This window comes from Pomacea canaliculata, linkage group LG2 (assembly GCF_003073045.1).
Source record: "Pomacea canaliculata isolate SZHN2017 linkage group LG2, ASM307304v1, whole genome shotgun sequence".
Lineage (NCBI taxonomy): Eukaryota > Metazoa > Mollusca > Gastropoda > Architaenioglossa > Ampullariidae > Pomacea > Pomacea canaliculata.
The window spans coordinates 29,990,031-30,002,904 of record NC_037591.1 but is presented as its reverse complement, the minus strand read 5'-3'; the positions used below and the strand labels follow the sequence as shown (position 1 = coordinate 30,002,904).

At 40.5% G+C, this 12,874-nt stretch overlaps 1 protein-coding gene and 1 long non-coding RNA gene across 2 annotated transcripts; one reads left to right on the top strand and one right to left on the bottom strand.

Moving 5' to 3' along the window:
- Positions 1 to 2,866: 2,866 nt before the first annotated feature.
- LOC112558343 (transmembrane protein 26-like) lies at positions 2,867 to 7,187 on the bottom strand. The gene is made up of 5 exons (XM_025228792.1): positions 6,417 to 7,187; positions 5,926 to 6,076; positions 5,456 to 5,638; positions 4,535 to 4,717; positions 2,867 to 3,853 (listed from the first exon to the last, which is right to left on the bottom strand). Exons 1-5 carry the CDS (start codon positions 6,626 to 6,628, stop codon positions 2,921 to 2,923), a joined length of 1,662 nt encoding a protein of 553 aa, XP_025084577.1. The 5' UTR covers positions 6,629 to 7,187; the 3' UTR covers positions 2,867 to 2,920.
- LOC112558344 lies at positions 5,685 to 6,572 on the top strand. Its single transcript, XR_003098129.1, has 3 exons — positions 5,685 to 5,815; positions 5,964 to 6,115; positions 6,451 to 6,572. It is a non-coding gene; the product is annotated as an uncharacterized LOC112558344 (long non-coding RNA).
- Positions 7,188 to 12,874: the final 5,687 nt, after the last annotated feature.

Here is a 12,874-nt window from a genome sequence, read left to right as displayed (position 1 = left end):
AGGCAAACCAAACATCAAAACCAATAAACTTCGTAATTTGTATAAGAATATTCTCAATTCGTTTAGTTGTCTATCGAGGCAGAAAACAGTAAATAATGACTGACAATTTACACATTCAACCAAAGAATTGTAATATATAAAGAGATTAGGAGCGTTACAATGAGGAACTCATAGGTGCGTTTATCCTAAGGGCTTACTCGTGCACAGGTTTACAAAAAAAGACTAGATAATGAACCTACAGGCTCATACACCTCACTCGGGTAAAGTCCTACGATGGGATTAGATGTTGAACTCGTAGGCCGAATACCCCAGGGAAAAATCTCGTTTGTGTAGAGACATGCACAGAAGCCATGATGATTTTATGGGTTGGCATACCTCAGGAACAAAGGACATTCGAGTACAGTCATGCAGGTCAAAAAACAAACTTACAGGCTCGTATACATCTGGAACAAGTTCCACTCGGCATACAGAGTAGGCTTATGTACCTCGAGGACGAGCATCATTGGAATGAGGGTAAACGCAATGCAGTTTGTTAGACCGACTTGAACAGACAGACGATATTTTATGAATGACATGTTTTGCGTAGTACGTGTTCCCCATTGTTTTGTTGCAAAATTCTGTGGAAGGACTCGCACTGTTCTTATGGTACTAAACATTTGCTATTATTGCTGCTAAAACCAGAATGCGAATAGAGTCTAGCAGACGCCAAAAAGTCCACTCGGTGCAATTGCTGCTCTCCTCTAGTGCGCATACTAAACAGACGCACGCTGTTATTGCATGCAGCGTGAACAAATAAAGCATATAAAAGATGGCGCTAAACGACTAGTTAAGAGATGACTAGTAGAAGTGACAAAAATCAGCATGAACAACTCTCGTAAAAGCTTCCTAAAGAAAAGTGTCATAGCCGTCGTTGTCTTTTCCTTCTCAGATGCTCTACTAAAACAGTTTGCGGTCTTTATCCTCAAGACAATCTCTCCAATCCGACATTCCCGGATCTCAGATTAGAGAAAAGGGAGAATATATTCATGACACTAATGATCGACAAACGGTCCTCCGTCCCGATCAACAGTTTCCTTTGTCCAACATTCTCTCTTTCTCCCAGCGTGACCTAATCACCCTCTTTCATCATGAATTCTGCAAAAATTTCTTTTATCACGTATTCAGCGTGAATAGCACTTTATCCGCCATAAATGCCAAGGGGTTCGTGATACAAACGTAACATTTACAAAGTGCAAACGTGCGGCGTATTTGTAGTACACAGACATAAAGAAGCACAGGGCTTTATGCACTCAATCGCACAACGCACCCAGCCACGGACTGATTGTGGCCACAATAAACACGCGCACGAACACACTTGCAAGTTTTCGTAAACGCATTTAGCGTAATAATAATAATAATAATAATAGATGCTTCGGAAAAGAGTTCAACATTTTCCAGCAACAAGCAATCGTTCGTGTTATTCAGCTTTAGAGTGGTGCAGGTGGTGAATACTGGATTAATGCTAAGGAGTCAGAAAAATTGGAAAATTGTCTACTACACATTCTCTTGGATGCAAGCATTTTATGACAAAAACATACTATCAGAGAATTCATTTTTAAAATTTTTAAAAACATCGCAACATCATCGTCATTGTCTTCTCATCCTCGCCATCCTCAGTCCCCTAATCAATTATTAGGAGCACCAAACAATACGATCACCATCTTCTAGCCATCTTTCACAGTTGTGTTCAGTCGTTTGGAATCATAGGCCAGTCCACTCTACCATATAGATGCTCTCTACCATATATCGACTATTAAACGTGAAACACGCCGTTAATAAACGGCACTTGTTAAACAAAAATAAAAAAATTCAGTTGACACTTTCAGAGCGACACCACAAATAAGTCCAAACTTCACAATACATCATGAGACGATCTCCAAAATATCAAAAATCTCTTCTGAGAGGGATTCTAAACTATAAACTACGAAAAACGATATGAAAGACATGTGCAGCATTGTATGGAAAACTCTGTGGTCTTAAAAATGTGTCATCAGGAAGAAGCAGCAGAACAGAGACGATCACTCGCTGATCACCTCGTTGGTTCTCTGTAGCAATATCTCACTTAAAAGTTTAGCAAGGTAAAGCTCGAAAGTAGCAAGAAAGTTTGCAATTACAGGGTATCTCTTTTCAGTTTAGAATGAAAAAATAACAAACCAGAACAAAACAAAAAAAGTTCCACAAAAGTATTAGCAACTCTGAATTGTCTTTTTTAAGGATGAACTGCATGGAACATTAAAGAATGCTTTCGATGGGCAGAGTACCATATTGTCAAACCTCTTAGCGCTCGTAAGTCTCATTGTATTAACAAACAAGTTGATGCTGAAGTCATCATCGAGGTTTCACTGTCACCAACGTTCGCCCCAAAACCATCTATAACTTTCACATCCACTTTGCCAAACTTATTCAAACGTTTGATGACATTTTTCCAATTAAGAAAGGCATGAAAGGAAGTGTTTACAGAAGAATTGATCTGATCTGCATGCAGAGCTCTCCATTCTTACACAAATTATTATCTCCTAGATTGTTGTTTAAGTTTACTAATAGTTTTGAAGTGCAAGTGTTTGGGCTGCCTACTAGCTCATCAAAGAATTTTAAGAAAGCATCACTGTACCTAATTTAAACAGCTGAGGCGTCTTCTCTTGTCATGACTACGTTGTTTGAGAGTTAGCTTAAATGTAACAGCTGATACGGTAGTTAATCAGCAGTAATTTCAAACTAAACTTTTCACTTTCCAAATGTATATCATCCTTTCCTGAGCAAATGTTATTTCATGTAAAATGAATGAAATCTTTATGCTAAACAGAGAAAAAAAACCAAATGTCCCTTATAAAATTTAACAAAAAGATAATGAAATGTTAAGAACGCTCGTTTTGAAACAGACCTATATCTTTTTTCCAGTCCTGAAATCGGACTGGAGAACGTAGACTGTTTGCTTGTCCGCGGTTTCGACGGGCTTTAATACAATCGTCTTATGTTTTCCTGCTTCGTTCACGAAGGCAATGGCCCTTGTGAAGGTCTGGACATTTTTCCAGTGCTCTTTAGCTGACCGTTGCCGCCTCATTCCTTTGGGTTTGCCTTCCTTTTTTCGAACATCTTCCCTGGAGTCACTCATGCTTCCCCTGGTGCTGTCAGAGCTGATCTTTCTCCTTTCACCTTTGCCTTTGCCTCTGTGGATAGAGAGGACCTCGGCGTCGGACATTGAATGTGGCAGCGAGCTCATGGAGGTCAGAGTCCCGGTGTTGCAGATGCCGTTGTCGATGGAGTCGCATTCTCGCTCGGTGGAGGTGTGGGGAGACTCTGCTGCAGCGGCTTTTTGGCGCTTGAAGGACTGTCGTCTGACGCTCGTAGGCGTTTTCCTCTGAGGCATAGTTAGTTTGCTTTCTTGTTCTTTATCCTTGAACTCGGTCACATTCATGATGTCGTCCTCGTACTCCGACAACTCTCCTTCTCCATCATCTTCGTCGCGGTAGTAGGAGTCGCTGGGAGTGACGGGATCGCTGACACTCGCCGTTCCTCCCTCCTTCTCGCGGCTCCGCGTGACTCTGACGTCAGCTCCAGATCCGAACAGAACGTCTCTGTCAAGGACGCCGTTGTCGTCTTTACTGATGATGATGGTGGTGGTAGCAGGGTGGTCGCTGGACCGCTGGGTGAAGAGAACGATGAGGCGGTAGAACTGCAGGACTAATACCAGCGTGTTCTTTGACGTGAAGAATAGGTTGGTGTAGCTGAGCACATCATACCGGAAGATGAGGAGCATCCGCAGCACCAGGAATGGGCCGTCCTGCAGCATGACGCTGATAAGGATGGACAGGACCTGGCGACAGCACAGACAGGTGTCATTCATGGGGTCAATACGTGCGTGTCCGCGGAAGACAGACGTCGACGTTTGAGCGTGACACACGTGACATTACGTACGATAAACCTATTTTCACGCGTGATAGGATTACAAACGGTTTGGCAGATGCTTAGGCATGATAAAGACGTTTTACGCGTGATCAATAATCTTGCTTTTTCTTGAGTACTTGAGTTTGTCCACATAATAACGAAGTCCACCATGCCGATGTGTCGCCATAGAGTGCTGCTTACAATGTTACGCAAATTGTTTATCATGGTACAGCGTAAATAACATTTAAAATTAAAAGCAGAAATTAAATGTATCCAGATATGAAGCTGAGAGTAACAGTATTCTTTTCAGCCGTTAATACTTCGCAGAAGGTTTTTATGTGTGTCCGTTTTATCCCCATGAAGAACAGAAATCTTAGTTCAATGACTGTCTAATCGCAGGTGCATTCCCAAGTACTCATACAGACGAGGTTGTGACACATGTACTCAAAGTTTAAGCAATACTCACATACGCGTCCCGTGGCTTGCCTAAACGTGCACGCACGCACACACGCGACAAACACACAGACACAGTTACAAACAAACGCACACGGCATGTCTTCATTTAAATAAAAACTTTGATATCTGTAAGATATGTGTAAGATTTTCCTACTTCTGTGGGGCAACAGGATCTTCCCGCGATGTTGATTCCTGACCGGGAGCCATCTTTGAAGAGTACGGGACGCATCCGCTTGGCCTTGGTTGCCGTGACAACAAACGTAAACTGGGTCAGGCTTGCAGTCCATAGCGACAAGATGATGATGGTCAGCAGGTAGTTTTCCCTCACTCCTTCCTCCTGAAATACCCACTCTGACATTTACCTTTCATTGCCAGCCATACAGATGCAATGCAACACGTGGTGCCCTGGCCTAAAGGCTTTGCTGTTCAATACCAAAGCTATATTTACAGGTGCTGTCATCCATTATTTCCATTAAAGCTTTTACAAAAGCTGCAGTAAAACTGGTCAGCCTCATCACTTGCGCCATTACTGCTTGAGCTAATTGGTCTCACCAAATTTATTATTATAAGCTCGAAGAAAGATGGCAGGGGTCAGGGAGAGCAATGGAATAGGGAAGGTACCATGGGGGCATATACATGTGGGCTGGTTGATTGTTTACTATAAGGATTTTACACTATTGAGGAGTATAAAGGATAGTGAAATACCCGAGAGAAAAAAGCAGGATGTGTTTGTGTGTTTGTGTGTGTGTGTGCGCGCAAGTATGTACTTCGAGATCTTAGCCCCTTGAGATCATCACTACAACAAATAGGTGTTCTGCCCCTTTCATACCGCCTTCCACCTAATCCCTCCATTTCCCAAGATGGATCAAAGAATCGCAATGTGGATTGATGGACGTGGTAAAATCGTACAAATAGATGAATGGAGTAAATAGCAATGCAGAGTAAGTGATAGCATGTATGACATTTCATGATCACTCGTCTACTCCACCCCCACACCTACATCCGTCCACGCCCCCACAAGCAGTCCTGAGGGAGGGATAAAAGGGGAATTCGGTTGTCGCTAAAATAGTCTCGCCTTGAATGCTTCGAATAGCTCTATTATGTCCGCTGCCATCCCGATGTAAACAAGAAGCAACTGAGAGAGCTGTTCGCGAGTGATCTCCCCTTTCGGGAGAAGCCAGCGACCTATGATGAGGATCAACAACAGCATCTGCTCCAGGATCTTGCACCACTCCTCTCGACCCAGCGATATCTTCAGCTGAAACATACAATATGGTGCTAGCAAAGCTGTCACGTCTGGAAACATTTCTCCTTTTTTTTTTTAGATAATCGGTGTGAAAGTTAGATTTAAAATACACTCTCCCTAGAAAGAAACAAGAATCAGGGAATGTCCACGTGATCAAAATCGCGAAACGCTAGAGCATACGAAGTTCATGTAAGTTTAACTGCTTTAGAATAATAGTATCCTTTTAAACAGGAAATACACATCAGTCTAGGTCTGTGCTCTACTTGTGTATCTTTGACAATCACATGCGCTTTACGCACCTGGTCAGTTAATACAGAAATGCTGTCTTCCCTGGTAGAGTTTTTGAGGTCATGAGTAGACTGAACCATTCTTCCGGCCATGAGATCCAACTCCAGGAACCAAATGGCAGGCACGGCGGTTCCAAGGTACAGAAGAACACTGGGGCATACCCTAATGACATAGAAATCATCTATTGCAGTAAGTCTAAAGGTAAAACCTTTACTGACCGACAGTTTTTCAAAGAAACTTTTAGATCTTGAAATAATCTCAAAGCATAAGAAAAATGTTTGAAGTATTCCTTACGTAAAAAGTTATAGAAAAAAATAGCTGAAGCTACAATCTTCTTGCAAACAAAAACGTTCCGTTACACTTTAAAACAAGCCTATAATAATTATATTAAAATATTGTAATTAGCTTTGCATTCAAATATACCCTTCATCATCTCTGTACGAGTACAAGGCTCGGTAGAGAACCATTGTAAGGAGAGAATGCATAGTACTTATTTGCTCACCATTTCCACTCTCCACCTTTTTTCCGTCTAATAGTGAAGACTGTTTCGATCACCATAACTGGAAAAGTCCCGGTCAGGCACCAGTACAGAGGCTGACCTTTGACCACGGTCACGCGCCAGATACAAATGAAGCCGTGAAGAGCGAAAAGAACCCGGCTGACGATAGCTTTCAAGATGGCCATGGCAGTCTTTGCTCTTCTTATACAGGACATCGTGATATGCAGTCTCTGTTTCCTGCACGAATATCAACAGATAGCCCAGGAAATTCGTTTTTTTAACGCCTGTGACTTTGAGTAACAATGACTAATACTGCGGTGTACTAGAAATATGGGAAAATATAAGAAAGGGAAGTATCAAAGGAAACTCTCCGATAAAAGCTGCAACATAAAGTTGAATATTTATAAATAATGAGACTCGATGTCCTGCTTTAATCAACAAAGTTATACAAAGTAGTGAGGTTAGCGTATATGTTAGCGTAATGAAAATTCTGCCGAGACTATTGAAGATACCTACTGACTCAACAGTACACTGATCTTCCTTTAATTTTCCAACAATGTTAAGTGACATAACTGAGAGAAGGTTTTGTAAATATAATATATTATATTTGCCTTGAGTAAATGTGTTCACGTCTGTGCAGAAAAAGCAGCTGATAATAATTATTCATAAAGATACCACAAATAGAAATTGTCCACCGGAAAAATAATATTGTGAAGACCTGTGCCTCGTCTTGTATAGAAGCTTCCTCCGTTTGAGAATTAAAATTGTGCCGCTGTCAAACAGCTGCTTGTGCTATTCCTCATCAATATCCTTTGACGGCTTTGCGGTTTTAAGATCTTTCTTTGTCTTTTAGTGAATGACTGCCGGATAAAAGCTCCATTTCGTTTTTTTTAACCCTAACTGGCCATGCTGAACTAGAGCTTCTTAAGTCAGGTCACTACTTTTAATTCAGATCAGATACTACATTTGGGTCAAATCATGATCATCATGATCCTCCTCCTCTTCCTCCTCTTCCTCCACTATTAATAAAAGAATTTATGGCGCACCACCTTCCCCTAGCCGTGAAGCTCTCTGAATTTACAAATCTCTCTCTCTCCACATACACACAACTTTATTACATTACAATACTAACGTCATTTGTCATACCACGACCTTGTATTACTGGACTGCTTGCAGACGATTTTTCGGGTTAACTACTAAAGCGAGGAGGGTGTATACAAAGCTTCCGGTTTAGTCACATTCATTGTTTAGGCTCGCCGAGACTGACAGTGGAGAACTTCATAAGAGGCTAAGTCTCGGCAGACAGCAGTCCACCCATACACGTCCGAGATCATACATTCAAATGTTAACAGAAACTGAAGAGGCAAAAAAGGTTACGATCTAGTACACAGATTACAAAAATGATTTTTAAACGCTTTTTGACTATGTCGGATGGAGAAAGATAAGTTATTTTATACTATAGGACCAAATCACGACATAAATATTTCTCCTGAGTTTTCATTTTGTGACTGGGAATAATGAAAATCAGAAAATTGAATGAAGAGCTCATGCGCAGAGAAACGGAAAGAGCATGGTGAGGGCATCACTACTGATGACATAATCGCCAGTTTGTAACGTTTTCCCTGGGACAGGGGAATCCATTTCAGCTCTGTGTGTGTGCGTGCAGATATTAAGTTTTCAAAAATGAAAATAATTCCCGGTGAAGGGATAACCAACTAATGGCTAGTCAGTCTTGACTCGAAAGAAGTGCTATATCACAATAACACAGCTAGCAGATCAACCCGGGTGAATCCAAGTATCCAGGCTGGTCAGTCATAAAACATAGCTCCAAGGTAACTTTAGAAACCAACCCTGAAGAATGAACACAGCAATAAAATCAACTAAAGCCTGCGAATGTAAGTTGGACAGTTGGCTTCCACCGCAGATTTCTCTGATGGAAATAACAACCGCCTTACATCTCCCGATCCCGTTTCAGTTACAATTATGATTTTGAAGCAAACAATCCGGTAGCAACTGTATTTTTGTTGTTCTTGCATGATTTCAACAGCAATTTCGGGGAACGAGTCATGCTGAGGCACCATTTATCACTGGCTATCTGTGTAAATGAGTGTATCAATCATGGGACACCCTCGCTAGGAACTGCTGGATGATATAGCCATGCAGAATATAGCCAGGAGACTGCCATGGTCACTTGTGGTTTCCGGTAAGCTCACAGCAAGGCTCTGTCTTTTGAAAAAAAAAAAACCCAGAAAAAACAACCCCAAAGCATAACAAAAAACAAAAATGCGAACAGGATGTTTTGTTTAAAAAAAGACTGGATGGTTAAAAGTCTGTGGGTTTTTTAAAACTTCGATCCATCTGAACTGTATCTGTGCGAGTCGTTTGTGAAGTGAGCTCCTTTACAAATTATTACACTGAATCCACTCGAAAATAGAAAGATACATCCAAAGCAAAATTAATTTTAATAACATAAGGGACATTTTTACATTCACTATTGTTAAGCAGAGTAAAAAAATAAATAGATAAACTGTTTCGATTCAAAATTGATGTAAACGTGAAAAAAAAAATTCACACATACTTGTTGGTAATATTTATTTATTTACACCATAACCACACATTCTAAAAAATTTCTTAATAATAATTTTCTGCGAATTTTACAGACGATGCCATTTTTTCCCCTGTGAATTAGCGTGCTATCTGTAAATTTTACTTTTTACTCACATTTCTTTATCTCCTACTTGAAAACTATTAAATCTGATATTAAAAGAAAATAAGTCATGTATTATTTTCAGATATTTTCTTGCAACATCTTTACAAATCTGACAGTTTTGAGCTAGCGAAGCTATGTTAACTAGAGTAAATAACAATAATAATAAAAAAATTACTCTCAAAATTGATTTTCTTTAAAGTTCATTTATGAATATAAAGCATCTGAAAAATAGCACACTTCTCAGCATTTTATAATAATCATCTGCATTTTGTTGTTTTTTTCTAATCTGATAGTTGTTGTTCAGTAAAATGCACAGTTATACGCAGACTTTTGTTGACAAGAAAATATCTAAATTAAGATACCTGCATGAAAAGACCGATGAATCCAGTCTATAAGCGTCCAGTAGTCTACAACAGCGACATGTTCCACAAATGGAAGGAAAAATAAAAGTTATTCCTACAATCAACAAAGTAAAACTCACCTTTGGTCTAAATAAGTCCTCCTTCGTCAATACACAGTCACATGCAAAATATGACAATTTCGTCGCAGGCACTTTCTCCCTCTCCTTCTGAAAGAAGCACTGCGGCCTACTATAAATCTATTTATATGCACCATTCGGGTGGAGTTCGGGTATCGATGTGAGACCGCCACGACATCACTGCACTTGCTCGGCGCCGCGGAGCCTGGTGCGCATCTCGGCTGGCAGCAGCTGCAAAGACAACTCATGTATCGCCTACCCCAATCATCCAAATGGGTGGAAGCAGATACCTCGATGTCGAACATTGACTTCCACTGTCACTGGGTGGAGACACCGAGCTGCTAACACTGCACATGAAGAAATTAGCAACTTGGACATCCCTGTCTCCACGCGCCTACTTAAGCACTTATACGAAAGCTTTTTTTTAGAGAAAATGATAGGCGGAAAATAACTAATTCATAAATTTTAGTTTTTTAGGTCACCACTTTTATGAAGGACACATAACAATTTGATGAGTCAACCACTTCTGCATCTTCTTTCCTTTTCCGTGTATTTATTTCATTTTTAAATAATTTGTTGCAATCTGACATGTAAGGTTAAAATAGAGCTGTCATTAATTGATGAGTATCTTCCTTATTTTTCTTTCTGGACTAAAACTCTCGTTTCATTTCTCACACGCATTTCTATCTATCTACCTGCCTATTTATTTGTGAGGAAGAGATAGGAAACGAGAGAGACAGAGACATCAAAAATGCTTGTCTTTCATGCTCATTGTAAAAGTGCAAATGTAAACGAAATATTTAAAAAACTTGAATTTAAGGAAATTCGTCTTTATGTGAATGTTGATATTGACAGGCGTGCATCTCGAAAATGAAAGGTCGGGTGTTTACTAAGAAGGAAGAAACAAACACGCAGGAATTTTATTTGCTTTTAATTGAATATTTGCACCACAGTGTGATATTTTCTACCACTAGCTTGTGTTTGACGTGAAAAATGTTTGCAATAAAATAAATTTCTTCAAGAAAGAAAGAAAAAGTAAAAACAAACGAAATGAACACATTTGATATAGAAATAACAGACAGATAGAGCAACAAGCAGAAAGACTGGTGCACACTAGCAAGAGACACATAAAGACAATAATACGAAAATCAGAGTCCACATTACAGTAATGAAACTTTGTCAGTTTCTCAAAAATTATCTACCTAGTTAAACAAACCATCCCCACCTCCTCAGATCGCCCCTTTTATTCAGGTGAGTGTTGACGAGCTCTTCGTAGAATTGTGTGTACAAGTCACAATGAAATAATGGTTTGGGGCGAATGCTTAGGATACTGTAACGTTCGTCAACTTAGCAAATTGTTTGTGAATACATTTACCAGTAAAACGAGACTTTGGAGCACTTCTGAACTTTACTTCGGAATTACTTTAGTTGTAGTAAGCTGGTGTATGCAAATTGCTGTACCAAATATCTGATCATGACACCACAGACAAGGAGGACGCTGTGGTTCAGTCATCAGCCTGACTTCTGGTTTTTCCAATAGGTGTGGGAAAACCCTCAGTCCTCGCTGCATTGAATCCAGTAATGAGGAGTGCACGCTTGACATTTGCGGTGTTTTAGAGGTTCTCATACGTTGCAGAGAATAAAGCCAGCTGGAAGTAATAGTGTGCACCTCCTATCAAAATTTACTGCTGCAGATATTCACGAAAGATTCTACTTTGTGCTGCACTGCGTGAGCATTCATGTCACTTGTTTATATGGGAATACTGCCTCTCATGGTGAGTTCGGAAATGCATGGATCCTATGGAAGAATTTTGAATGAAAGCCAAAAACAGTGGAAGTGGAAAATACGCGCGCACACACACACAAAGGTTACAAAAAAAGTTATTTTCATGTGTTAGTGTCCGGCAACCGAAATGACCAGCCAAGTGAAATAAATAGTTTGGTGAGAATTATGGTCACAAATCGGAAGGCTTCAGTACCCGAATAGCGGAAAGCTTGGCATTTTCCTGAACTCATTTTGTCGATGACAATCGCGTTTTGAGCGCACCCAACGTCAAACAGATCCAACTCCGCCATTATTGACACTTCGTGACCCAGGGGACGTCATCGCTGTGCGAATGAGTTTCAAGGGAGGTAACAGTTGGCGAATCGTGGCCTAGGGGAGAGACAAATGTGTATGTAGAACATCTGCTTTCGGGGGGTGTCTAATAGTTCGGCTGAAAGGCGCAGCGAGGAGGAGAGCAGAGACTGAGGAAAACATCGGCAACAAGAGACTGCAGGCACGTTTGCCAAGACTGACAGGTTTTCTCTCCGCCACGGCCAGGCCTGGCTCGTCACAAGAAACAACCACGGGAAGATCGGGCACAGCACATCACTCCATTTAGGTAGGAAACATACGCACGAACGCACACTCATACACACGTACGCACACTCATCACACAGAAACACGCGCACACACACACATACACTCATCCCGCTCTCCAAGGCTTTTGGTCAGCACAGTAGTATGTGTCTTGTGATGCTATTAGATGCCAGTGCGGAGACCAAAGCTTGTAACACTATGCTGGTCGTAATCACTTTTAATGATTATTTATCAATCATGGAAGGTATTTTCTGGTAGCTTATTCATTCATATCTGTGGTGGCAGTATCAAGTCCGCTGGGGTGTGCATCAACTACAACTGCGCAATTCGCCATACATCAGACAGTTAAAGCCGTGGTGCAGGTCCAAAACTCTTACCTTCGTGTATTTACATTTGTTACGGCGCTAGTATACCAACATAAATAATATAAGGATTAATATCTTTTGAGGTAACCGCTGATAACCAGACAGGACTAGTGAGATACAATAAATCAGGAAGAACGAAGTGTGAACAATATCGCTTAAATAACGACGAAATAATTTAAGCATAGAAAACTCCAAGTCATATTAAAACTTTCGTCAAAATTTTGCTTTAAGACAGGAATTATAAATAAAAGGTTTGCATGCTAGCACAGAGAACAAAGTTTACTTATAAAAGTGTATATATGTATTGCGTGGGACTAAATATAGACGGGCGTTCCGGTCAGTGGAGCGAACCAAGCTATTTGTAAGGGTGTGAGAGCCCATAGGAAAGCCTCGTGATGTTCTGCATTTTGTTTCACATAAAATGAAATATCCTGGATAGGCTGAACTATATTTAATGACGTGAGCCCAGCAGATGAAACATTTTTATCAGTCGTTTTATCTGTTATCAACCTGTATTTTATTTCAAAATAAAACGAACACCACCGC